This window comes from Kryptolebias marmoratus, linkage group LG6 (assembly GCF_001649575.2).
Source record: "Kryptolebias marmoratus isolate JLee-2015 linkage group LG6, ASM164957v2, whole genome shotgun sequence".
Taxonomy (NCBI): domain Eukaryota; kingdom Metazoa; phylum Chordata; class Actinopteri; order Cyprinodontiformes; family Rivulidae; genus Kryptolebias; species Kryptolebias marmoratus.
This window is the reverse complement of record NC_051435.1, coordinates 12,497,502-12,525,467: the sequence shown is the minus strand read 5'-3', so window position 1 is coordinate 12,525,467 and position 27,966 is coordinate 12,497,502. Positions and strand designations below refer to the sequence as shown.

Below are 27,966 nucleotides of genomic sequence, written 5' to 3'. Positions count from 1 at the left end.
CCTCCTGAGCCACTACACTGCAGCATCAGCTCGGTGTCTCCTGGATGGATCCATGAAGAAAGCTTCCCTCCCTTCCTCTCCCTCCCCAAGCACCGTCACCACCTCCCGCGCCACGATGGGCCGCGAGCAGCTATTAACAGCGTTGTTGTTGTTGTTGTGAGGACATCTGGATCTCTCAGCTATCAAATATGAATCATGCATTTGATATTTCTGGCCACTTTGCTCGTCAGCGTCCTCTCGCCTGGGCTCCATCCATCACTAGCCTCATCCGGTACGTGTTGTAACAGCGCGCAGGCTTTATTTGATTTCATCTCATGTCGGGTTTTTTTGGTTTGTTTTATTTTCCCCCTTCACTTTCATCCCCTTTAACTGGATAAAATCCGGTCCTGATGCTGCAGAACGGGCTCGAATATGCGCGTTTCTGATTCCAGGGAATTATTCTGCTTCATATGCGGCGTCCCCATCGCGCTGGTGCATGACTACCGCATCTTTTGTTCAGATCCCACATAAATAGGTGTGTTTGTTAGGTGTCTGCCACCTCAGGTTTAACATTTACTGGGGGGCTATGTTGGGATTCATGTCAATGTTTGGATAAATGGTCTAAATTGCTTTAATTCTGGGAGAAAAAAAGCACATCAGAAGCAAATAAACATGTTGAAAATCTGCACCCAGAATCACCCTGACGGTCATATTTAACATGAGCTGTGTCACAAAGAATGATGCTTTTCTCCCTCTGTGATGAAGACATGCACCGTGGCACCTTCATGCATGGATCAAGCCAGGCTTTTATTTATTTATTTATAATAATCCTTCTCTCTCTCTCTCTCTCTTTTTTTTTTTTTTTTGTTTTGGGTGGACATTTCTGTGCAGTTTCACAAGGAGTCGAGGACAAGGTTGAGAGGGGCGCAGAGCAGGCGCTGCTGGAGCAACAGGCGAATGCAGCACGTGCCACAGACAACACAAGCCAGCACCCAGAGGAGCACGTGATCGCCTACCCCTCCAGGCTGATCTACTACCTGAACGAGGACTCGGAGAGCACCTACCATGACCTCAACACTCGGGCCAAGAACCAAGCCCCATCGGACCAGGTAAGGACGGAGGGATGAAGATGTTGGAAGGTTTAGGCCTTGAAGCGGCAATACGTCCTTGTAGACTTGGAGCGAAACCTCTCAGAGGACTTCAACAGACACATCTTGAGTATTTTCTCTTTATAAAGTGGCTCACGTTAAAACTGGACCCTTCTCTCCCCTACAGCCGGTCCACCTCGCCCAAGTCAGCTTCCAGTTAGAGGCGTTTGGCTCCATGTTTGTTCTGGATCTAAAACTAAACAAGTAAGTCGTCATCTCATCTAACTGCAGCGGTGCTGCAATGGTGCTCTTTGTTAGTGATTCTTTTTTTTCACCACACAAATCTCTGCTTTTTTGCTCATCAAGTGAAAACTTGTGATCACTGCTATGAAGGGATAAAACTAAGATGTTGGTTTTCTTATCTGAATCCAGTGCAAGTTTTGAAAATGAAATATCTAAAAATCGTTTTTGCTCGTGCAGCTGTCGAGAACTCATATTAACGAGCCAACAGAGGATAAACTGAGACATTTATCTCCATGACGCTGTCTCAAGATAACCAGTTATTTATCTCTTTATTTTGAGATAGGAATGCTTCTTCTTTTTTTTTTAAAATAATCTGTTTACATATTAATCTAAAAAAGCTCAGTTTTTTTATGCCAACTGGAAAGTATTTCCAAACAGAAGATGCGTTTCTTTCTCAATGATCAGAACTGTCGACTGATTCGAGCTGCAAATGTTGATCAGCGTGTTACCGTTACAGATCACCTCCAAGCGTCGTGACAGCAATACGAAGTGATTAAACTGGGCAAAACACGAGAACCACTCTGTTTCCAACATGACATCTCGTTATCTCCTGAAAAAAACGAAGCTCATTTCCTTTAGAAAAGGAACGAGCGTTCCTGGAAGGATTGCATGTCGCCTGTCGCCTTGCAAGCCACAGATTTCAACAAAGACATCGAAGTGTGTGATGGGGACCGCTCTCAGCTACTACCACGCCAACGTTTAGCTCAGTAGCTGTAAAAATGACTGAGTTGTAGCCATTTTTGCTAGGATTGATTAGCTGTGGCGGCCATCTTGACTCCCATCAGCTGTAGATGAACATCCAGTGATTATGTTGTGAGAGCTTCATTAAGATACATCCAGTCATTCATGGGATATTTTGCTAACAGCTAAACAAATGAACACACACAGACACGATCTCCTGCCTTTCATTTTAGGTCGGCGATAAACACACAATTATTTCAATATAACGTGTTTTATTTTCTCAGAGTTAACCAGATAGTAAACCCCTGATTGTTACAAAATCACATCCAAATTGAAAAAAAATAGCAGGTCTGAGTGTTCTTGGCTGTTCTCCTTAGCAGAGCTACTAGAGCCTCATTTCTGGGGGGACACACACAATAAAAGTCTTTAATTATTCAGAAGAGTTTCTGCTGTTCAGGACACGTTGAAAGCTGCAAGTAAGTATTTTAAATCTGCTGAAAGTCAGTATTGATGAGCATCCTCCAGTAAAAGATTGTCTTTCTTTAATGGACGTAAAATATTTTTTTGGGGGGGGGCCGTTGAAACATATTGAGACATTAAAAGGAACATTTTTACTCGTTTTAGTGTAGCTTAACTGTACAAAATGTAAGATGTAGGAAAAAGTTAAAGCGCAGTGGAATTAAATATTACAGATTAAAATTTAAAAGGAAGAAAACGACAGGAAGTACTACATTTGATTAATTCTGCGGCACAGTAAAGAAGTCTGGCTTTGGGCATTTTTGCGGATTCGACGTTTTGAGCGAGCAGTATGTTTCGCAGCTGGAGGAAAAGAGACGACAGGATGGATTTCCATCAGGAGATGATGGTGTGTGTTAATATGTCAGTTCAGGGATTATTTAACGATAATGTAATCAGGGGAAAGTGTAACTCGGTGCAGCAGCGTGCTGGGTTTTTAGTGCTGCGAGGGATTTTTGCTTATCCACCACGCAGAGACGTCTCCATAGGCGAGCAAAGAGCCAGTCGCTCTGCGGTCTGTCTGTCTCTATGATATCGATTAATTCCAACTTGCATGTCCCATTTCATGCTTTCAGATAACTCAATGGATTTTTAAACTTTATATCTATTTGTTAAATGTGTCTTTATGCTCTGAAGGACAACTTAAATATCACCTTTTACAGCTTCTGTTTCACATTCTAATTAAGCAACCATTTTAAATGCAGCTTTCCATTTTTCTGTTTGTTTTTTTTTTGTTTGTTTGTTTTTTGGCGGTTGCACATTGAGGAGGAGCAGAAATACAACTTTGTCAGCTCGATCCCAGATTACGAAGACGAGACCACACAATACATCCCATTTAACAAATGTTATTCTGCAAATAGTTTAACATTCAGGGGAAACAACAGAAAGGCTTGTGACCTTGATTCCCAGCTGTTTGCCTCTAAGCTTTGTTTTTTGTATTTTTTGTTTTATTTTTCTGGTGAGAACAGTGGTTTCAATTCTGCTTAGTGTTGTAACTGCAACAGATCGGAGCTAAATATAGAGAGGTCTGCAAGCTGCCAGCGGTTTCTTCTTTTTCTGCTCACCTCTTCCTGTAACTGGGATTAAAAGACAGGATTTCATGTAGGTCTATGGTAAATATTTTTCCTATATTTTGGTTTTAAAGCCAGCTGGGGTGGAATATCGCTGGGGTGCTAACCTTTCTTTAAAGCATTTCAAAGTGGATAGTTCAGATCTTTTGAAGTGCTTCTGTGGAAAAGGATTTGGACAATTAATATCTTACCTGTTGTAGATAGCTCTTTAAAATACCTCAGTTTGGAGAAATAAAGTTTAATTCTATCCAGACTGATGAGCTAATGGCTAGTCTAAGTGGGATCAAGAGCAAAGTGGATTACTTCCACTTTAAAGCAGGTCCACCCTTACACTGTTGTCAGTTTTATTTTTTTTAAAGTTATTCTAGCTGAGTTTTTATGAAAATTTAAAAGCTGGACAGTAATTTTCAAATCTTTAAAGTCTGGGAAAAAATGGTAAAATTTGACGAAGTGATGCAATCATTATTGCAGTGGGTTTTTTTTTGTTTTTTTTTAACACCAACGCCCGGTTGGGATTGGGACACGCCAAGTTATTTTCTAAAGGAGTATTTTCAGTCTAGGTGTTTTTTTTTTTTTTGTTGTTGTTTTTTCTGACACAACACCTACCACCCACCTTGCTCTTTTGGCGGGGAAAAAAAGGAAAGAAAAACAACTGGCGGTTCATTTTGAAAGGATTATAAAGTGGAAACTATGATCGTGAGTGAGTTCAGCATTTTTCGCTCAGAATTCGGGCATCCCCTTCCAAGTTGATCCACTGGACCAGTGAAAATAAGGGAGGAGGTCAAATATTTGAAGAGAATTTGAATAATTACCTTCAAATTTGGAGTGTTTTCACTTAAAATGCCCAGTCCTGACAGCTGGCTGTAACTAACATTAGAACTACATGTAAATATATCTGTAATGTTAGACTAATGGCAATGTTAAGATTTATAAAACACCGTTTACCTGACTAGCTATGAGTTATTTTACATTAATGCTGATTTTAGACAGCAGGAATCCACTTTGGTCTTGGACCTGCTTGAATTAGCTGTTAACTCATCTTACTGGTCAAAATTAAACTTTATTTCTCTGAACTGGAGTCCTTTAAAGAGCTATCTACAACAGGTAATATATTAATTGACCTTCACGCAGATTGAGAGCACAGATTGTTGCTCTCTGTGAGCAGCAGGGCAGCTTTCTGTGCCGCTGCAGGACCCGATCTGATCTGGAGCCAGCCCCGTGAACCTCCTGTAGTTCTCTGATCCCCTCCTTCCTGCCTCCCTGAGCTGTCTTCTGCTAACGCCGCTGCATCTGAAGAGCCGTCCCCCGCTGACTGAGAGAGACCCCAGGACGGGTCTCCCTTCCCGTAGTCTCCATGCGCAGCTGCAGCTCTGTCAAGCGGAGGCAAACCTCGTGATGCTCATGTTCCCGTGCTTCATCCCTCCACACACACATCCGTACAACACCAAGACACGGTGGCGTGGCCCACTCATCTAGGTCCTGCTGCATCTGTGAGGCTAAAAATAGCCCCACACTCAGGAGTACCTCTGAGATGCTCCTCGACTTTCCTCCCATAATGGTTCCTGCTCTCATGCTGCTGAGCATCACTCAAAAAATAAATGTCACTCGGCTCCTTTGTTGGTTTTTTTGTTTTTTCTCATGCTGCAACCACACATGTCCACAGAGCGGAGGGTGTTGTTACTTTTCAAGGTTAACCAGGGGGGAAAAAAAAGGACAAAAGCGCCGTTCTGGCAGAATTTGCTATCTCTTGAAGTCAGCTAACAGACTGGGTGTAACGCTGAGGGAGGCTGACTCAGGCAGCAGGAACTGATGGGAGGATTCTGTTGTGTTCAAGGTGAAGCCGAGGCTTATCACGTTAGATCTCAGTTTGTGTTTCTCGTTTCTGTTCCCATACCATGTTTCTCACCCAGTGGTCTAATTTGGTAAATTTCCGTAGGAAATTGTTGGACAATTTCACTTTTTTTTAAATTCTTGTTTTTGCAAAAACACAACAAGGAAGTCAAGCTCTTTGCATTGCACCACAGCTATGTAGTTTTCCACTGATTGCTCACTTGACCAAATCTGGTTTAGCTTGTGGGGCTGAGGTTGAAAAAAAATCCTCCATGGATCAGAATTTACCTTGACGCCGGGTTTGCATTCAACGCCTCAGCTGCACCTTTGAGACGGGAACGTCTGTGTGGGCTAGTGTTACTGAAACCCCCCAGCTGTAATGCTGTACGTGAGTCAGAGTTGAGTCTCTGTGTTTCTACAGGGGCTGAATCACATTCCTTCACTCCAACTAAACCAAATGTTTGTTTTTATCAGTGACCTGCTGTCTTCAGATTATGTTGAGATCCACTATGAAGACGGGAAACCTGTCCTGTCGAAGGTAATGCTCAGTTTACTACATTTTAGGAGTCTGATTTAACTGTTTTTATCCTATATGGTCCTGAATATGTAGTTTTTTATTTCTAAGAAATAAATATGATTTGTATAAATCTAAGAAAACAGAGCAACGTTGTGTTTTTTTGTAAATGATCTGTCTTTTTTTTTTAGGCAAATCTAACAGCTAGATATAGATACACAAAGATATGATGGAGATGATTTTATAGAACAAAGGGAGGAGGTAGAGGGTGGTAAAAGCTGGATCCTGCTGCTGCTGATTCAGGCACAGAGCTGAGCTGGGCATACTGGAGCTGAATCAGCAGGGTTTCACTCCCCTGCAGCCTCCTGCTGAAGCTCTGCTCACGTGACGAGGGGAAGGAAAGCACTCTGCAGTATCGGTGCAGGCTGAGATGGATGAAGTGTGCGAGACTGGAGATGGGGTGGGAGAAAAGCGGCAGGAAGGAAGATATATAACGAAGAGAGTGTCCTGCGCTCACCTGGGGAGGGCTGGCCGGCTGGAATCGTGCCAAACAGCTGCGATATATGCATTCTGATAGCTTCACGATTTTAACGAGCCCCTTTGCAGAAATGCACCAAACTGTAAATCTGTAACACAAGCTGCTACACTTCTAGGCCTGCTTCAAACGTGCGATTGTTAAACTGACTCCATATTATTAAACTCTGCGCTGACGCTGTGTCTTCTTCCCCTCAGGGCGGTGAGCACTGTTACTACCACGGCCAGGTGAGGGGCAGCGATAACTCCCACTTGGCCTTATCTACCTGCAACGGCTTGCAGTAAGTGAACAGCGGAGTCCCATGCAGCGCCCTCAGACTAGCCTCCTCCACCCTCACTGACTTAGCTTCTCTCTCTTTTCCTCTCCCTCCCGCCTGCCAGCGGGATGTTCGACGACGGACTCCATGCGTACCTAATCGAGCCTTCACACCAGACTCATTCACTTGTGAGTTATTCCACTGACAGAAATTTCTTGCAACATCTCTCTGACACAAATCACTCCGTATCAGTTAACGTTTGTTTTTTTGTTTTTTTTTGCGAGGATATCCTGATCTGTGCGAGGCCTCTTTAAAGGAAGGATGTGGAATGTTGACGCAAAAAGGGGAGCTGAAATGTGATTAATTACGCCGGACTGCGCCGCGGTTTACTGGCTCTTTCTAGATTGTTGCCCTTTATGGTTTAACGCGCTATTTTAGTAAAATAAAAGCTCAGCAGTAGTTCCACTTATCAGGTACAGAGGCCATCTGGTGAGACCGGTGCGAAAAATATTAATTTCTCATGAGCACAACGCTAATGAGCTGTGGGAATGAGATATTAGGTTGTAGCTGCAGTTTTATTAATGCACGTCCACAGTTTTAATTGTGAGATCAAAAAAGTTTGACTTAACTTTCAAGGCAGCTCAAAGTTTACTTCTTTCCCTGAATCAATATTAAAGTAAAGGCCTGACATTCCTGAAGGAATGCTCATCACCCGTGGACGATTCTCAGCTACTGACTCGTCAAATCTCAGGTCAAAATCTGTAAAACTGACCGAGTTTTAGCCATTTCTGTGTTAGCTAATGTTGGTCAGCTGTGGCGGCCATCTTGAGTTGTTTTGACTCCAGAAGTGGATCTGATGAGTTTAATAGTGTGAATGCTTGTTAAAGCATTACGAGAGACCCTGTTTCTCTTCGTATTTTGATTTCTAGTTACTTCCGTACGTTTTTTGGCATGCATCTTCTCCTATTTTTTCAAGCTATTTCAACAATTCAGGTATCAAAACGTTCAGCTCGTTCAGGATATTACGAATATGACTTTTGGTGTTGATATCTTTTAAGGTTTTTAAAATATTCAAGTTTTTTAGCAAATGTTTTGTCAATGAAATGCACTGGAATTCTGCAAAAACGGTCTTCAGCATACTTCCACCTAGAAACACCGTTCAAAGTTTAAACAAAACATAACATTATTCAAACAGATAGATAGAATAACTCAGCTTTATGATATCTTTTACAGTTTTTTAATAATCTCAGTTTAAAGTAGGTGGATTTTTTTTAACTTTTGTTCTGCTTTTTAAAATTTTGTTCTGCTGTTTTTGCATTTTTCAGGCTTTTTTTGAGTTTTGTCCAACTGTTTTCAAGTTTAGTTCTAATGTTTTTAAGTTTTGTTCTGCTTTTTTGACTATTTTAGGCCTGGTTTTGCTAATATTCCACCCTGCCAAAGCTCCTCAGAGTTTGGCATGCCGTGTCCTCATTTCAGCTTAATTCTGGTCATTTCTAAAGAAAGCGTCAGCTTCTTCAGCAGCTTTCAGCCAAATCAGTCAGCAATAAGCGTTCACACTGCATTTTCACAGGAAATGCAGTTTTCCTAGTTTAGATTTGGCTTTCTGCAGCGGGTGATAATTATCATGTTTAGAAAACGCGTCTTGGCTGAAGTTATGCCTCAAACCCATCATAGTTCAGATCTTTTGAAACGGGGCTCTGTGAAGGGTTCTGACCAAATAATATCTTACCTGCTGTAGATAGCTCTTTGAACGAACCCACTTCAAAACGATCCTTTTAACTCATTATATGGATCGACTAGTCTTTAAAGCTGCAGCGTTCTCCTCAGATTTGATCCACTGTCAAAGATTTTGGATCTGGTGACGCGTGGATTAAACAAAGATCCTGCGGTAATAGTTTCACTGCAGTCCTCAGGGTTTTATCATCCATCCGTCTGCAGACATCTGGTCCTTCAGATCTTCCAGCTGCTCTTTGGAAAAAAATGCACCCAATGACTGCATATTGTTTACATCTGAAGCTACTTTTGATTTAATGATGATGAAGCTTCGCTCAACATATATCTATCAATCTAGACAGATAAATACTGTGTAATAGATACATTTGTAGGGCTGAGTAGTTGTAATCAGTGGTATAACATTTATCATTATTTTCCTAATTACATTTGACATTAAAAGACAGCTTGTTTGTGTTGAACAAGCCTTGTTTCATTAAATGTTGCAACTTCCTCAAAGTGCTGTAATTAGATCTCAGACATTTGTTCCACATCATATAATTATATAGTATGGGCACAATCCTGCTGAGAAATAATCCCTCAATCAGTTCATTTAGAAGATTAATGATTAATACAAACCAACAGTGAGCTCGGAGTATCTTAGATAATAAAAACAGACAAAAACATCTGGCCTCGACATAACAAATCCTACTGACAGCTTCATCCCAGCTCCTTTATAACTGCCTCCCCCTGGAGATTTTAAAATCATATGTCTTTCTTTTGAATAATGCACATCATGTAAGAAGTTTTAGTACATTAGAGGTGCTTTAGGAAGGTTTAAGCAAGTGCAGTGCTTCGGTAACGCCTGCAGTCAATCTAACCTGCAGTTGCTTTAAATGTCTGCAATCAAACTACAAAAACAGGAGAAAATTTCATGATAAATTACCTCTCTGCTCAGTCCAGGTTAAAATAAATAGGTGAATGTAAAATACATAGAAAAGAAACATATTTGAAGAAAGAAAATTACTATTTTTTAGATTTTCTTTCTTGTTTTTTTAGTTAAAATGCCTTACATTTTTGCAAAGCAGCTTTTTCTCTCTATTTTTGCACTTTTGTGTATTTTTGTATTATTTTTTTACACAGATGTTTGCATTTCTAGGTTTGTTGATTTAACTTTAGCCCACAGCTGAGTTTCTTTGCTCAGTAAAGCAGCTGAACTCTGGTAGTTTAACATCGTCTTGCTGAAAACTGCAAGGCCTTCCCTGAAGATGGTGTCATCTAGTGCAGATGTTATATGAATATCTGCACTAATGACGACTTTCCAGATGTGTAAGCTGCCCAGGCCAGAGGTACAAATGCACCTCCATAGCATCAGAGAGGCAGGCTTTTAACCTGTGTGCTGGTAACAGGTCATGTAGTCCCTCTCCTCTTAAATATGGAGGATTCAGCCTCTCTAAAATGCTCTTTTTATACCCAGTCCTCTTACTAATCTGTTGCCAGTTACCCTAATTAGTTGCACAAATTCTCTTCCAGCTCTTTCTTATTTGTACCGCTTACTTCTACAGCTTTTTCTCTCCTCGTCCCAACTTTTTTGAAATGTGTTAGTGCCATCTATTTCAAAATTACCTCATTTTTTCCTAAAAGTGGTGCAATTTCTTAGTTTAAACATTTGATGTGTTCACTATGTTCCTTTGTGAAGAAAATATGGGTTTGATAAAAAAGATTTTCTTTTTACACAATGTCTCAACTGTTTTGGAATTCGGTTACATAATGCACTGTTCTTCCAATATAATTTAATGATTATTTTCTTAACATACGCCATAATTTACAATAATTTAATTTCCTTTTGCTTCCAATTGCGAGTAGTTTCTGAAAAAAAAAACCCTCATTATCGGTTTATCACGTGTATTTTGAGTCAAAGTTTAATCATTTTTAAAGATATGCAAGAAAGCTCTGGCTTTTCCTGCTTCTTGGAGTTTATCTCTGACCTTTTCACCTGTTTGTTTCCCTCCTGCAGGATACAGCTGCAAGGCCTCACAAGCTAAGGAGAGCAGCCTCCACCCTGTGGAACCATGATTCAGAGGAGCAGGGTACAGTCAGCTCGCCACCACTCACAAGCACCACACCTTGACTGACCCTGCTTTTTAATGTGTTGAAAAATCCATGTTGTTTTTCTCTGTGTGTGTGTGTGTGTGTGTGTGTGTTTGCAGAGGAGGAGGAGCAGCTCCACTCAGAGCTCGATGACTTGTCCTGGCTGAAGCGCAGGAAAAAGCGAGCAGTAAGTCTCCGTCGCAACAACCTCCCTTCACATTGATGCAACACTTTCACTTCGCCCTCCCTCGTGTTTACAGTCAGGAGTTTAGTCTGCAATTGGTCGAACCAGCGGCAGTAAATACGACCTCAAATTACATGTTTTTCAATCACCACGTCATTGCTCTTTTGTTTTGCAGATGCCCCGCAGCGTATTTGAGGAGATGAAGTATTTGGAAGTCATGATTGTCACAGACCACAGTATGGTGGGTGTTCTTCTGAGTCCAACCACTTAAATGTCTGTTTTTAACATATTTTGTTGTCTTTTGATATACAGTAGGATTTACAAGTGCACATATTAAAGCGGAACAGTCATCGTGCCGCTCAGAGAGAAATAACTTTTTTGTTTCTTGGAAATAAACAAAATGTCGTGCATAAAGAATGTGCCACTGAAAGTTTGTTATGATGAAGCTAACATTTCTTGAAGGAATTCATGTCGCCCCACCGCCTTGCATGCTAAGGTTTTAAGCAATAAACCTTTAGCTCTCAGTCCTGTATGAGATGGGGATGACTCTCAGCAACTAACGCGCCAAATTTCAGCTCAATGTCTCTAAAACTGACTAAGGTTTAAGGTCAGTTAGCTGTGGGATCCATCTTGACTCAGGCGGACTCTGAACATGAATCAGTTGCAGATGTAAGGTCAACGATTACTTGTTGTAGATGTAAGGTCAGTGAGGAAGGTTTGTGAGGAAAGAACAAAAATCTGTAATTTATCACCCCCTTCCCCATTTTCACTAACCGTTCCCTTTCTTGAAACAAAGCTGTGATCCTCACTGACCTGAGACAGGAAATGTTAATAAAGATTAAATGTCTGCAAATGCGGCGCATTATGTCATTAATATTTCAGTCTTGTTTTTTCCCACAAGAGGGAGCAGTGTAGTTGAAAAAGTCACACCACAATGCACGGAAAGCGTGTATCGTGAAACCACGAAGCAGCTCATTCATCTTTTTTTAATCTTTTTACCTTTTTTTTTTCCTGCCTGCAGTATAAACGACACAAAAACAAGCAGCACACAAGAAATTTTGCCAAGTCGGTTGTGAATCTTGTGGATGGCGTGAGTATATTTTTTGTTATTCCTTCGTAAATTATTGCCATTTTCCTTATATTTTAATAGGTTTTTTGTATCCTTTAGATGTCATCTAGCAGCATCTTAACCTTGCATGTCAAAGTTCCTTTAGACAACTTTAAATCTGTTTTGCATCGACACAATTTTTCCACCAGGCATCTCAGGAAGGATGAGGTTCTGTGTCATCACACCTTCATCACTTTTCCCCTGGTGCAAATGTCCCACACCCCTTCACATGTCCACCTCCTCTCTTCCTGTCAGTTTTCTTTCTCTTCCCCTAACTCTCTTTGTCTGTTTGCCTCTATTCACTGCACACTTCAATGACAGATCTTCAAAGTCCAGCTGCACACACGCGTGGTGCTCGTTGCTTTGGAGAACTGGACCGACAAGGACCGGATCCCCATCACCATGAAGCCGCTGGAGATGCTGCGAGATTTCTCCAAGTACCGACAGCAGAGCATCAAGGTGGATGCAGACTCCGTGCAGCTCCTCTCGTAAGGCTCTTTGCTTTATTGCCGTGTTAGATGCACATATAAAAAAATAATAATCAGCAGTGGATTGCTTTTACGCGGTCATTAAAAATGTAAAAAACTGGTGGGTTAAAGCATAATCTCCAAGAGGTGACTTAATAAAAAAATGAATAATACATAGTGTAGTGCTTGTATAATTACCATATAAACCTTGTATGCCTACTTAATTTAAATAGGAGGTGCCCCTGAGGAATATTTTCCCCATTGTAGGTAATTTGTTGCACTTCCTTTTTGCTAAGGACACTTTTTTGGTCAAATTGGATTTTTGTTGTCTTTATACAGGCAACTTTCCCACCTACACATGATCTGGACTTAACATTTTTATCCTCTGATGTCTCCCCCCNTATGTTCTCCTTTTTGCAGAAATGCCACCTTTCAGTACCACAGTAGCAGCGTGGCGTACTTCGGAGGCCTGTGCTCCGTGAGCCGTGGAGTGGGGGTCAACGAGGTCAGATTTACTGTCACTTACGCATCGTGACGGCATGTTTCGCTGCAGGTAGGTGACCTGTGGTCTCTGTCGTGTCCGCAGTACGGCACCACCCCGTCCATGGTAGTGTCTGTGTCCCAGAGCCTCGCTCAGAACCTGGGAATTCAGTGGGACTCTGAAGCCAAGAGAAGTACGAAACACGTTTTGTTAACTCAGAGCCAAGAGAGGTAGGTGTCAGGTTGGGTGGAGAGAGCGGCGAACCAAATGCGCAGACTCACCGTAGTTCCGAGGAAAAACAAAATAATTTATTTTAAAAATGAAAGAACGAAAACAAAAAGCTGACGAGGGAGCAAAAATCAAACAATAATCCAAAGGCATAGCGTAGAAAACAAGGCAAGGCAAGACACGACATGGACCAGTCAGTAAACTGAGGAAATGACCAGATTTTAAAGCAGAGGGTAATTAGGAGAAGTGGGCACAGGTGAGTGATTACAAACTAGGAGCAGGTGGAGATGGGCGTGGCAGGTAAACAAGAGACTGACTGAGGAGAAGGGAAAAATGACAGGAACACAAGAGGCAGAAACTAAACAAAGACAAAAACATGAAAACAATAACTCCCAAAATATGAAAAAGACCTCAAAGAAAAACCAAAAACCAAACCCAAATCCTAACAGTAGGCTCAAGGTCAGACAAGCGAGGTTAATGGCCTGTGTTTGGAAACTTGGTTGCAAAGCATGAAATCATTATTAAAACAGAGGAATTCCTTGAATGAATGCATATCGCTACCTTAACATTATGAAAAAACACCAGAATCAGATCATCTTGTGTTGATAATCAATATAGTTTTGGAAAGAAATCTAGAAAATACTATTATGCAATCACATGACATCACCAGATCTTATGCAGTCTGTTGCGAATGAATCTCAGCTCTAATCAATTTGGCGCAATATCTGTAAAACTGACTAAGTTATAGACATTTTTTGTGTTTGGTAAGGTCAGTTGGCTGTGGCAGCCATCTTGAAATGGGTTGACTTCAAATGTCAGGGAGTTTTTAGATGTACAGCTAATGATTAGTTTCTGAGAGTTTCACTTCGTTTCTGTCCAGTGTTTCATGTTGATACTCTAACAATGTGTGAACCTCAGAGCATGTGTTGTGAATGACTCTCAGCTACTACCACACCAAATCTTAGCTCATTATCTGTAAAACTGACAGAGTTATAGCTATTTATGTGTTTTTTAAGGTGAGTAGACTGTGGAGGCCATCTTGAATCAGGTTGGACGCAAAAGTTAATTAATTGTAGACGTCCACCCAGTGATTACTTTCTGACAGCTTCATTAAAATCCATCCAGTGGTTTATGAGATATTTTGCTAACAGACAGATACAGTTTACTCCAGTAGTTAACAGCGAAGTTTTAAAAGCTGACCTCGCGTAGTCACTCAACGCTCGGAGTATGATTGATTTCTGCGTGCAAAGTACAGAGGTAGAACGGGGGGTGGAGGTTAATGTGCCGTTGATGCTGATGCAGCTCTGAGGCTTTAACAAACGCACTCAAAGAGCTGAAAACGTTTTGCGCGTGCGAGGGAGAGCAGCATCTTCCTGTCTGTAAGGACACACGGATGCGGTGCAGAGCCAACTCTTGGCTGGTCTGTGGGAATTACCAAAACAACAGTCACTTTGTGCTCGAGTTGTGCAACAGATTTGGGAACAGATGCTTCAATCTACCTCCTTGTGCCAAACACTGGGTCTAAAAAAGAAGTCTCTAGTGTATTTCGTGGTTTCAGCAGCCAGTATAGCTAAGATGAGGGATATTCAGCTGGTTGGAATCTGCAAAATGTATCAGCAACTAAAATCTTCCCACTGCTCCTTTAAATGAGCCTCTCACACCCATAGAGGTGCTTCATGGTGTGAAAAAAGAGCAAAGAGTGCATTTTATTTAATTTATTTTTCTTTGTATTTGAGCGAACGGACCCTTTGGTTTCCAGCGTGAACAGATAAACAGACTGATCGTCCCAGCTTGGATCTGATTCGTGCTCGGATTTGGAAACCCGGTGTCCTTTAGGACGCGGGGTCATAAAACACCTGACGGGTCGGAAACTGATAGCTTCAAAACATGTCAGCAAAACGGCTCCCAAAAGCTTAGTTCGGGCTTAGTTTGTACATGTAAAAAAACAGAAGAAGAAGAAAAAAAAAAAGCAGGACAGAGGGGTTTTTAGCTACTCAGCAGAATGTTGTTGGCACTGGATCCAGAGCAACGCTGCTTCTTTTTTTTTCCAAATCGGTGTTTGTTCTGCTCTCCTCTTGCAGAAGAATGTGGCTGCGATACTTCTTCGCTTGCGGGCTGCATTATGGAGGACACTGGGTAAAGTCCAACTCACACAAAACACACACAAAGGAGAGGGAAGGTGGGAAAATCAGCGATGCTTGTTCGTGTCCACTCAGGGATGTTAGTAATCAGCACCGGTGGTGTTCAGCGTGTTTTCTTTGATCAACTTGTTTTCGTCTCCTCGCTTTTTAATTTCCTCGTCTCATTTCGCAGACTTTCCGTTAAAATTTGAGGCTTAAAAAAACAACAGAGCGTCTCTTTGTGCTCTGAATACACTTGTGTTTATTTTGCACAAATCAGCACCGAATCCCATCATTTGGACGAGACCGAAAGAACGGGGTTGGTTCAATGCAAACGATTCCACGTGTCTAGGTTCGTTCGAGAAATTCCGTGTAGCGCTGAAATAATCGAAGCCACGTTTCGAAAGCCAAAGCTAATGAGCGTGCAGCTGCAGATCTGGAAAAACTGCCATAGTTACAGAACAAAAGTGCAAGCAGCTCATTATTAAAACTGTTTCTTACACTGACCGTATAAGCATGAACCAACTTACAGTGTGAAAAAAGAGTCCTTCTCAGGTTTACTGATAAACTATGATAACTATGACAAGATTAGTAAATAAGTACATCTATATATAAGTAAAGATGAGCCATCCAACACCTAAAAAGTCACTAATAATACAGTTATTGACTCCCCAGCTCAGAGATGCCATAAACTGCTGTTATCCCAGAGAAAGCGAGGCGTGCTTCTTTAAATCTGCAGAGCATCAGTGCTTCCTGTCGCCGTGTGAACCGTGTAACTCTGGTGTACGAGGCCAGGATTACATCTCAGCTACACAAGATAGGGGCTGTCAATTAAAACAAGATAAATAGGAAAGCATAAAGAGCAAAGAACAGAAACATCAGGAGGATTCACGGTTTGATAGATTTTTTTTGTGTGATTTATGAACTCATCCTTAAAGGAAACAAAAAAAGTCACAAAAACCTTGTGTCTCCATTTTCATGTTTTTGCATAAAATCAATTCTCCGGGTCACCTTTGGCACCCGCCTGTGGTTTTCTGGATGGTTAACCAATGAAAAGTGTCAAAAAGACTTGTGACCACCCACATTTTTCTTTTCTTAAATGAAAAGAAAGATGTGGGTTTTCTTTTTTAAAATTTTCCTGAAAGTTTGCAGTTTTTTGGCGACACGTGGTTTCTACCAGACAGTGACAATAAACTCCACATGTGGACATCACGTATTTTCACACGTGAAAACATTTTAAATCAGTAGGAGAAACACATGTTTAGCACGTTTCCTGAGTGAATTTGAAGCAAAAAAATTTAAAAAGATACGAGCCATACAAAAAACCAGGTAAATTCAGGCATTTTTGTCTGATTTGGGTGAATCTTCTGTGATTTTAAAGACTTAAAAACATCAGTGAATCTCAGGAGGGCATTATAAAGAATATGGACGATAAAAAAATCAAACAAATCATTGATATAATTCTCAGTCTTCTCTGGTTTGACTGTGGTCTGATGTCCTGTCCTACTGCAGCATCCAGCGCCCACAGAAGTTCTCCAAATGCAGCATCTCCAACTACAAGGAGTTCCTCCTAAAAGGTGGCGGCTCCTGTCTGTTTAACAGGCCGACCAAGGTCAGATGTTCACACCTCTTAGCGCTCTTCATAGCTGTCGTAAACCACACTTGTTGCCCCTAACACCGCGCTGTTTTTCTTTCGGCAGCTGTACGAGGTGGCGCATTGTGGGAACGGGTTCGTGGAAGTCGGGGAGGAGTGCGACTGCGGGCTGAGAGCGGTAGGTTTCTCCTCTGGTCGGCGTGTCCGTTCACTGTCATCCGGCTCGTTCACACAGGTGAGATGCGGTTCTTGTTTTCCAGGACTGCTACAAGGAATGCTGCAAGAAATGCTCCCTCGCCAACGGGGCGCACTGCAGCGACGGGCCTTGCTGCAATCATACATGTCTGGTACGAGCTCGGTTTCGAAGTTTAATACATTATGAGGGTTTTTTTTGTTTGTTTGTTTCTGACAACTTTGAAACTTTTCTCCTTTTCGCGCCAGTTCTACCCACGAGGCTACAGCTGCCGCTTCGCTGTGAACGACTGTGACATCTCCGAGACCTGCTCTGGAGACTCTGGACAGGTATGTTGCATGCGTTTTTGTTTGTTTGTTTTGCTATTTGCATTTTAAAATGTCAACAAGAATTGTTAAGAAGATGGCTTTGACTTTTCAGTGTCCTCCCAACCTACATAAGCAAGACGGTTACTTCTGCCAGGTAAACGAGGTAAGGAGAAAAAAAAAAAAAGAGGGCTTGGTCATGCAGCAAGTAGTTTAAGGCAAACTGAGATTTAATTTCTCATTTTTATCCATCTTCTTTAAGGGTCGGTGTTACAACGGAGAGTGCAAAACCAGAGAGAACCAGTGTAAAATCATCTGGGGATCGAGTAAGAGCAACACACCTTTGGGTTACATTTTTTAAGCCTTCATGTGTGGCAAAAATCAGCTGTTTTGGTTGGCTTTAGTGCACATGAAGAACACTAATATCGTTAGTGTGGACCATCTTCAGTACGCCTTCAGGAAAAAATGGTCTGTGTCTGAAAACGGTGGCAGCTGTCGCTCACTTTGTTTGCACCAAGCTACAGAACAAAGATTATTATGTGAGGTTTCTCATCGCAAACCTCGATTCTGCGTTTATTAGAATCACTGCACAAACTCCAATCAATAAAATGCAGCTGTTGGGACTAAAACCATCTCTCCGGGTCCTGGAGTTGTTCACAAACAGGTGATGTGGATGTTAAGATCCACATCCCCTGCTCTAATGCTTGACAAAAACGGGGTACAGGGTGCTCAGCCATCCGTTTTCTTTACACTTTTCTTCCTGTTCAGGGTCGCAGGGGGCTGGTGTCTGTCTCCAGAGGCGGGGCGCGCCGTGAACAGGTCACCCGTCCATCACAGAGACACACAACCGTCTTCACCCTCTCACATCCAGTTTACAGTCAGCCAGGTTGAAGCGGGCTGGCCTCAGCCAACCTGACTTTTTACTGGCGTTTGCTACAAGAAGCGGTTGATTCTGCTCCGAAAAAACCAGCAGCAGCAGCCTCCCTTACTTGGAAGACATTTATAACAACAAGGGTGGAGGCAGAGCATGAAGTGCTGTAAATGACCCCACCCGCCCGGCTCGTGAACTGTTCACCCTCCTCCCGCCCTCGGGCCAAAGCCTACATCACCTTGAAGCCAGAACAACTCGATATTGTAGATTTTTCCCCTGAAACTGTGAGGGGTCGTGACCTCCTGGGTTTAAAATGAGCCTTTGTGATTGCACCGATCTCTTAACAAGCGGACACCACGTGTCTGTTTACCATTTCTGAAGTTATTCAGAAATTATAGATTTTGTGGGCTGCTGAACCTGAATTTTAGATGTTCTTACTTCATGTGTTTAACGTGCAGATTTACAATAAATTTAATATGAATCTGAACAGTGTTTCTGGAAAAGGATAGCATTCTCTAGCGTTCATTCTTTTTTGTTTCAGAGGCTGGAGGCTCGAAGAAGTTCTGCTATGAGAAGTTGAACACCGAAGGAACGGAAAAAGGCAACTGTGGAAAAGATGGAGACAGATGGCTGCAATGTAGCAAACAGTGAGTCACAGATGAAAGCACGGCTGGACATTACGTCACCTACAGCATGAAGCTGCTTCTTAGAGTCTCGGGTTTCAGGTAAAATAGGACCAAAAAAAAGCATCTTTCCCCTAAAGAGAATTATACTTTTCAGTCAGGCTGAAACACACATTGTTGTGCGTTTATAGATAAAACGTGAAAATGAGTCAGGTTTTAAAGAAAACTCCAGCTTGTCGGAGCGTTGGTTATTTTAAAACCACCCAAAAGAGAGCATCAGAGGACTTTTCTCTTTAAAAAACCGTGCCCAAAAAGCCAGGAATGAATATTATTGCCGTCTTTGTTGATTGTTCTGTCAGCTTGGCTGTATTTTTTTGGATGTATTTTTATAAATTATAATTGAGAACACAAGCCCCCTTTTTTTCTATTTTCCTCTTTCTTTGATTTTTTTCAAGCCATTACATCTAAACAAATGTTATTTTAGGGATTTCCATGTAGGAAACAATGAATGTTTAACCCTCCTGAGAAAGAGAGAGAGATTACATCTGTTTTTCGGCATTCACAAAGAATTATAATATGGTGGTCAAAAGTTGTATAGATACTTTGGGCATCTCCTAGCCCAAAGTAGGCTGGGAGATGGACCAAAACTAAAGAGCTAAAGACTTTTAATAAAAAGAAATGGGGCTTTCATAGCAGCAAACAGCAAAAACATACTAAGGAATAAAATAAAACGACTGGGAGCAGGATGCAGAGCTGAGAAACAGGACCCGGAAAACATGAAGCGAACAGCAGAAACAAATGCAGAGCAAACCTGAGCAGGGAGGGTTGATGACTAAATGAATGCAGCTGGAATGATAGGAAATGATAAACAGCTGAGTAATGAGGAGCAGGGGGGGCAGGACTGACTGTGGGAAAACTATGGAGAATGGCAAAGGAAGGAAGCTAACAGAAAACACGCTAAATACAAAAGATGTAGAAAAAAATACAATTTAATACAATTATGCAAAAACTCAAACTACTTAACAAACACAAAATTTGGTGTCATCTCATTACTTGATGACAGAACAAAAACCAGAAACACTAAAATGTCATTAAGAACCTGACTTTATTTTAAAAATGCTGAACTCAGATGTCAGATCAGGTGTAGGGAAGAAGAAATATCTATGAAATGCTATCAACATGCTTCTTTAACAAACACCTCTCTCAGTGCCGTGATCTGGGCTCAGACTTTAACGAGACTGAAGAGTTTTGTACTTCAGGAACAATCTGATGAGTCCAAATGTGCGTACGGTTAAGCAGCGGTGTCTCTCCTGTTCCAGTGATGTGTTCTGTGGTTATCTTCTGTGCACCAACGTGGGGCGAATCCCACGCATCGGAATGATGAAAGGAGACGTCACCCCCACCTCCTTCAATCACCAAGGCAACGTGATACAGTGCACGTAAACACTTTCTCTTGATTATGGCACCTGTTATTTATTAGGCACAAATTTTTAGAGATGCACCGATTTTAGCTCCGTTGGCTGATACAGATTTCCGATTTCTTGCACAGCTCTGACCTGCCGGCACTGATTTCTGTCAAATTCTGTAATTAAAATATTGGATTTTGCGTGATTTTCGAGACGATCATCAAGCCAAAAACCATCTGATATCAAGCTGATTCCTTTGTGCATCTCTACAAATTTCTACCAGGACTTGATTTGTGGTTCAGTTTTCTCAGAACATTTGATTCCCTCCTCCTTCCATCCTCACCTCTTCCCATCAGTGGTGCCCACGTCCTTTTGGACGATGACACTGATTTAGGCTACGTGGAGGATGGGACTCCCTGTGGGCCGTCGATGATGTGCCTTGACCGCAAGTGTCTGCCCATCCAGTCACTCAACATGAGCTCTTGCCCCATTGGACCTAACGGGCAGGTGTGCTCTGACCACGGGGTGAGTATATATATATATATATATGTATATATATATATATATATATATATATATATAATAGTACAACCTGCAAGCTTTAAAAACATGATTTTTATTTAATAAATCAGTGTAAAGATGGGAACTGAGAGCAGCGCCTTTGAATGTTGAGTCTCTCCAAATAACCCTGATGTTTAAGCACCTTTATAAATAGAAGCTTTTCTTTTCATTACCTCATTTATCTCCTTCTGATCCGTACAGGTGTGCAACAATGAAGCTACATGCACCTGTGACGCCACCTGGGCCGGGACAGACTGCAGCATGCCTGACCCGCCCAAAGAGCCCTATGTCGCTCCGGAGGAGGAACCCAAGGGTCGGTTTCTACCTCTGCTGTCATGAAAAAAAAAAAAAAGAATGGCATAGAAGTTTATAATCATTCAATTTAGCATCAATTGATCAAACACATATAATGTTAAAATCTGGATTTCCTAAAACAGGAATTTCTCAGGTGTACAAGGGTTTTAAAGCCTTCCGATGTAAGACCCAGGTTTAGACGAGACATAAAATCAGTGCTAGAGTTGTTAAGTTTGATTCTGAACAGAACATGAACTCACAGTTCAAGTGAACAACGAGGTGCGTTGAGAAGGAGGTGGGGAGAAGCGCCCTTGAGGGATTTACTTCATCCAGAAGGCTGCTGTTTGTTTGTGACAGGGTGGTAATAATGCTCCTTTTCCCTCTGCACAGTGAGCGTGGCCACTAACAGGCTGATAGGGGCAGTAGCAGGGACCATTCTGGCCCTGGGGGTGATTTTTGGAGGCACAGGGTGGGGAATAGAGTAAGCATCTTTAACCCTTTCACAGCTCTTCCTCTCATAGTAGTGCCTCAGTGTGCGGGCGGTCTCGTGAGCCGGCCTGAGCCCGTGTGTGCGTCCCGGTGGCTTTGTGTTTTCTTGTGTGTTGGTGATGACCATATAATTGTCATGTGATTGAATGTCTTCGGTGTCGTGTGGTTGATTGACAGATTGTCACCCCTTCCTTCCTTCCTCCTCTTCTCCAGCCACTTCCTGGTGTTCCTCATTACCTCTTTCTTCATCCTCCCCTTTACCTCTTCTCATGCCCCCTTTTCTCTCTCTCTTTACTCTCAGTTGTCATGTGGTTGCTCCTGTGATCCTCTCCTTTCTGGGGCATGTGGGGCGTTTAGATGAAAACAGTCCTGCAAAGTGTCCAGTTAGTTACCTGGCTTGTCCATCAGTTGGAGGCTGTGTGGTGACTGGGACCCCTAAAACCAGTTTGGACTGCAACCAACCAGCTGTCAATCTCTGTTTAAATAAACTTTTTTTAGTGATAGAAACTCAGGATCGGTTCGTTTGGACAACCTCAAAGCAATAGTTCTGATTTTTTTAAGTGGTGTTCTGTAGAAAAGTTATAAACAATAATTATCTTACTTGTTGTAGATAGCTCTTGAATTACCTCAGATTGGAGAAATAGGGTTTAATTTTGACCGGACTGACGGGCTGACAGCTACTCCAAGCAGCGGATTGCTGTCGTCACAAAAAAAAAATGCTGCATGAGCTGTGAGATGTAGCACTGCTGGTGCAGGAACTTTCTGCAGGAATATGGGAATATTTCTGCTGGAATAATTGTGCATTACAAAACTGATAACAATGCAAATAGGGTTCACATGAACCTCTATGAAATCTTTGAGATCGGCATTTTTTAGGATTGCAGAAACTTGCTGCGGGACTCTAGTTAGGGACGAGTTATTACCTTGTCTCTAATTGGAGAAATTTCACCTGATTTTCCAAACTGATAACGCTCCGAGTGACTTTTACTGCAAGTAAAACACTGATTAAAAAAGTAACAACTCCACAGACCACCACTTTAAAAAGTCCAAACTATCCCTTTAACAGACAAACCTATAATAAATACGACCTAAACTGACACCAGATCAGTGTAAATATTTCCATGGCGTTGGACTGATGACACTCAAATCCACTTCACACATTAAAGGGGACTGAAAAGCATGCAAAGTAGTTTTTCAGAGTAACTGTAACCTCTTATGGTATGTTTTCTGTTCCATGTGAAATCATTACTGTGTAGCTACATGTTATTACTACAGTAAGTGAGTCTAGAAACTCATGTCTTTTTCCCCCCATAACCCTTCACAGGTCCTAGTGCCACCAATCTAATAATAGGCTCCATCGCCGGAGCCATCCTTGTGGCTGCCATAGTGCTGGGGGGGACTGGATGGGGCTTTAAGTAAGCAACACGCCGCATGCCTCTCCTGCTGTAACTCTAGCATCCCTGCTGCTTCTAGACACCAGGGTTTGAGCTCCTGCTACAGAATATGGCTCTTGAGCGGACAACCCAAAAAGCACAAAACATATTAAAGGTACACTTGAGAAGAGCACGTGCTTTCCTGAAGTGCAGACCTGGTTGTTTTCTGAAAAATGGGGATGGTGGAAGGTGAGGTTTTTTTTTTTTAAATTTACTGGGGGAGGTTTGTGCATTTGTAGCAGAACCTCAAACTGATTGGATGGGCAGAGCTCAGTGCTTGACATGCATGAGATTATTTCAAAGCAGAAGGAAAGGAACATTATAAACTGTTTAAATCATCAAGCAAAGTTTTAAATTTGAGTAGAGAGAAAACGTACTTTAAGCTTTAGTCTAACGCTGATCAACCTGCTGTTTTGAGGAGCAGGGGTGTTACAAACTTTATTCTAACCAGACCCATGGACTAAATTAGAACTATAATCCTGCAGCCACCGAAGCATGCAAAATAAAAAATAAATAAATAAAAAAGCATCATGGTTATCGCAAAAAAAAAGCAAAACGAAAGAAAAAAAAGAAAAGGGTTAAGAGCCGAAACATGTCTGCATGTTGACTTGTAAAACTTGGAGGAGGTCAGTTCATTGCACAAAGGCTGAGCCAAACCCACACCGATCAGGTCCGCAGATGTCGTCCTCTCATCACTTCCATGGTTTTTCTCTCAATGCATTTGAGGCTGAGCCTTTAAGTGGAGTGGTGAGAGCGACAGCACAGAGCGAGGCAGAGAGAAGCCGGGACCTTTTCGGTGCCTGCAGCCTTTGTGGCATGGCTGGCCACACCCACCTGGATGGCCAGACTCGGACCCGCCCACAACCGGCTGCCATTGCTGCCTGCTTCACAGACCTGGTACAGACACGACGCACTGCACTGCATGAACCACTGCACAGCAATAGTGCCACCTTCAACTGGCTTACTATTGGAACAGGTGCATGACAAAGTGATAGAAGCCCCACAACAAGCACCAGTACGGGGAGGTTATGCATCACTCCTGTTGTCGTACTCGTTGTTGTCCCACTGTTTTGGTAGTAGTGATTGTTGCTTCTGCCGCAGCTGTTGTTGTTTAAGTGGTTGTCTCCTCCTCTCCTCCTCTGTAGAGTACATTGTATGTTAGCTCTTTCCTCCCAGATGGTTATGTTTTGAGTGGAATCATGTGTTTCCCATCAAAACTGGTAATAAGACTTGTCTCCTACTCTTCACTGTGTAAACTGATGTTGCACGAACGCAAGCAGTGTTTGTCTGCAAGAAGGCAACAGAGGATATTTACATTCAGAAACCTTGAAATATTATAGTGTCGCTGTAACAAAGAGATGACTCTGTCGGTAGCTGGTAGGTTTTGTGGGGAGAATATAAACAGTTAGCATCTTACCTGTTGTAGGTAGCTTTTTGAATGACCTCATTTTAGAGAAAAACAGTTTCTGACTACGCTGAGGATGATAATATCTAGTCCAAGCAGGACCAAAGTGGATTGCTGTTGTCTTAAAACAAATCCAATCCTGTAAATTTCACCGCAGTTCACACCAATGTTGTTTTATAAACCTTTCCATTGCTGTCAGGTATCTACATGAAAATCTATGATTATTTGCAGCAGAAGCAGCTAGCTGTGGCACTTTCCGGTGCAGCCTCTAGCACTTCTGGCAGAGATAATGCAAAATTGACCACTTTGTAAAGGTTTATGAAATTACATTCCCATGAACTGCTTTGAAAATTTGGAGACTGGAGTGGTTTTGGTCCCACTTGAACTAGCCATTAGCTCATCAGTTAAGTCAAAGTTAAACTTTGTTTCTCCAAACTGAGATCATTCAAAGAGCTACACTATATTGCCAAAAGGACTCACTCATCCAAATCACTGAATTCAGGTGTTCCAACCCCATCCATAGCCACAGGTGTATAAAATCCAACCTCTAGCCATGCAGACTGCTTCTACAAACATTAGTGAAAGAATGGGTCGCTCTCAGGAGCTCAGCGAGTTCCAGCGTGGTGCAGCGATAAGATGCCACCTGTGCAATAAATCCAGTTTTCAATTTCCTCGCTACTAAAATATTCCACAGTCAGCTGTTAGTGGGATTATAACAAAGTGGAAGCGATTGGGAACGACAGCAACACGGCCACGTAAAATCACAGAGTGGGCTCAGAGGATGGTGAGGAGCACAGAGGTCCAACGTTCTGCAGAGTCAACAGCTACAGACCTCCAAACTTCATGTGGCCTTTAGATTAGCTCAAGAACAGCGAGTAGAGAGCTTCATGGAATGGGTTTCTATGGCCGAGCAGCTGGATCCAAGCCTTACATCACCGAGTGCAAAGGGCTCGACTGCTTAGATTCACTGAAAAGAACTTTCAATGCTTCAGCATACTGAAACATTTTAGACAATGTCATGCTCCCAACTTTGTAGGAACAGTTTGGGTACGGCCCCTTCCTGTTCCAACATGGCTGCCAATGCACAAAGCAAGGTCCATAAAGACATGGATGATGGAGTTTGGTGTGGAAGAACTTGACTGACCTGCAAAGAGTCCTGATCTGAACCCAACAGAACACGTTTGGGTAGAATTAGAGCAGAGACTGTGAGCCAGGCCTTCTGTCCAATATCAGTGTCTGACCTTACAAGTGAGATTCTGGAAGAAAAATAAAAAAACTCCCATCAACACTCCTAAACCTGTGGAAAGCCTTCCCTAAAGAGTTGAAGCTGTTATAGCTGTAAAGGGTGGGTCAACATCATATTGAACCTTGTGGATTAAGAATGGGAAGTCACTCAAGTTCATATGTATGTGACGGGAGATGAGTGAATACTTTTGGCAATATAGTGTATCTACAACAGGTAAGATGTTAATTGTTCATAGTCTTTTCAGAGAACCTCACTTCAAAAGTTTTGAATGATCTCTTTAAAGGTTTGTGACCTTAAATACCTCTGACTGTCTTTTTGCAGTCAAGGCTGAATTGCCCAACATGGACCAGCCTAATCTTCCTTCAACATTTAAAAATATGTATACGTCATTTATATGTAAAGATTGGGAACAATTTGGCATTCATGAACGGTATCTTTAAAAAGTTACTGATGGTAACTCTTTTAAACTGTAAATATCAGCGTGGCTGTTTGTTCAGGTTGGATTGTGTGTGTTGCAGAAACTTTGAAAGCTGATACTGACTTCTTTTTTCTTTTCTCTGTATAAGAAATGTGAAGAAACGGCGTTACGACCCCAACGCCCAGGCCATTTAACTGGAGGAGAGATGACAGTTGTAGACGGATTCCTCCATGGCTTCCTTAGTTGGCTACCTGACAGCTGGACTGCATCTATTGCTGCTGATTTTTGGCATTAGTTTTACTTGAAAAAGACATAGTGGACATCTTTACCGATTCCATTGTAGTGACATTATAAATGCAGCCTTTTCAACTCCACATGTAACACTCTTCCCCCACCCAGACTCCTCCACCCTGATCTCTATAGAGCGACAGAGCTCCTCAACCCTCCTTTAGTGCCAGTGCACAGGCGTTCAGGCAAAAGTCCACACCATCCTCTCACCTGGCATGATTATCCACACAAAGTGTGCTGCTTGCTGGCCCCCTTAGCATGAAGAGCCTTCTATGCAGCGCTCGGCATGGCTACCAAAGCTATAAATTTATCGCAAAAAAAAAAAAGAAAGAAAAAAAAAACCACACGAAAAATAAATAAAAAAATAAAAAGATTAACTATTGCAGGAGAAAGCCTCGTTAAAAACCAAACCCACTGGAAAGCCAGTTAAAACTCCTACAGGTCATGTTCAGGGGCTGCATGCGAGGACAGTGCAGACCACATAGTGTAGACACGCACAAAAACTGTACATTAATAAGGAGTTCAGGTTCCTAATTGACATCATATTTCACAAGGACTTCAGCTGCTTTTATTTTCTATTTCAGCATGTTTACCAGGCGTTTTATTTTTTTCGTTCAGTAACCGAATAGTAACAGCTTGAGCGATTTGGGCTGAAAAGGATCAGAGCAAGTTGAGATTCACAACAGAGCAGCTGTGGTGATGAGAAACGTGTCAGGTCTGTAGATGGATACGGACTGTGACAAGATCGCCCCCACCCCACCCCCCGAAGTATTTCCAACGGTGACTCCAAAGCCAAAGAACCAAATCACCTGAACGTATGGATGTTGCACACAGAGCACTTTCCCCCTCCTCTGTCTGCAGCCACCGGTGCCTCTCCGTCTGCTGAGGCCATGAAGTCCGTCTGCGCAGGCACTCACCTGTCCAGCCAGGTCTCTTAACCGTCCTCATCAACACCCACTATTACTGGCTTAGCCTTTTGCTCTCATAAACTCTTGGTAGGAATCAAGTTCAGATCTTCTGGTAACGCTGCATGCAATCACTATAGTGGGCTTATAATTCTGTATGGGAGTCCCCAAAAATCTGTAAGAAAAAAATAATATGCTACAAAAAGGTAGGTGCATGTCGCAAACCAGGACATTTAACTTTTATTTACTATGCAAAAAGAGATATTGCACAAAAGAATGGGTAATAGTGACAACAATGTAGACATGGAATTACAAAATCAACCGCTGAACAGCTAAATGTTTTCTATTTGGCCACTTCTTTAATTTCTCTTCAAACTATGGATAAAACAAAAAAAGGAAAAAACCTGAATTCCAGTTTAAAGCAAGAGAGCACCCTTTTCCATTTGTGGAACTGAAAGTCATTTTTGTGTGTTTTTCATCCAGTTTGAAGTTTTTAAAACCACACACAGACTGTATGGTGCCTGTACACATCGAGGCCTGAGCGGTTTCCTCGTGCAGAGCCATCGTTTTCCCGTCCAGCTGATAGTTGGTGTGTTCTCCAGGTGCTGCCACAGCACTGGCATCGTTGTAATCCTCCGTGTTACTCATCGTCTGGTGTCCCTCTCTCACTCCATCATGTACAGTTGGACCCATTAATAAATGACTGACAAATTTTATCCGCGCCTTTGTCTCTTTTTGTGTTGTCGACTCGCCACTTTTTGACAGTTAGAGAAG

General features: G+C 42.1%; 1 protein-coding gene across 6 annotated transcripts; it reads left to right on the top strand.

Annotated features, from left to right (window-relative positions):
- LOC108239759 (disintegrin and metalloproteinase domain-containing protein 23) lies at nucleotides 1-27,908 on the top strand. Of its 6 annotated transcripts, none has more exons than XR_005233287.1 (26): nucleotides 1-271; nucleotides 871-1,088; nucleotides 1,255-1,331; nucleotides 5,942-6,005; nucleotides 6,714-6,796; nucleotides 6,897-6,960; nucleotides 10,500-10,572; nucleotides 10,693-10,760; nucleotides 10,933-10,998; nucleotides 11,779-11,847; nucleotides 12,187-12,353; nucleotides 12,753-12,837; nucleotides 12,919-13,006; nucleotides 15,123-15,177; nucleotides 16,674-16,773; nucleotides 16,862-16,933; nucleotides 17,016-17,102; nucleotides 17,197-17,277; nucleotides 17,369-17,419; nucleotides 17,516-17,579; nucleotides 18,666-18,771; nucleotides 20,067-20,186; nucleotides 20,510-20,678; nucleotides 20,916-21,027; nucleotides 21,399-22,912; nucleotides 26,148-26,177. XR_005233287.1 is itself a non-coding variant. In XM_017422668.3 (26 exons), exons 1-26 carry the CDS (start codon nucleotides 196-198, stop codon nucleotides 26,191-26,193), a joined length of 2,352 nt encoding a protein of 783 aa, XP_017278157.1. In that variant the 5' UTR covers nucleotides 1-195; the 3' UTR covers nucleotides 26,194-27,908. The 6 variants fall into 6 exon arrangements, 5 of the variants coding, with proteins under 5 accessions (XP_017278157.1, XP_017278158.1, XP_017278159.1 ...); XM_017422668.3 differs by having other exon boundaries at nucleotides 22,822-22,912; nucleotides 26,148-27,908; XM_017422669.3 differs by having other exon boundaries at nucleotides 21,399-21,489; nucleotides 26,148-27,908.
- The last annotated feature ends 58 nt before the right edge of the window (nucleotides 27,909-27,966 follow it).

Coding starts and splice junctions, on each gene's coding strand:
- LOC108239759 (XM_017422668.3), top strand. CDS start 196: ATGCATTTGATATTTCTGGCCACTTTGCTCGTCAGCGTCCTCTCGCCT. Junction 6,961..10,499: donor CACACCAGACTCATTCACTT/GTGAGTTATTCC, acceptor TCCCTCCTGCAG/GATACAGCTGCAAGGCCTCA. Junction 17,278..17,368: donor GCTCTGGAGACTCTGGACAG/GTATGTTGCATG, acceptor TTGACTTTTCAG/TGTCCTCCCAACCTACATAA.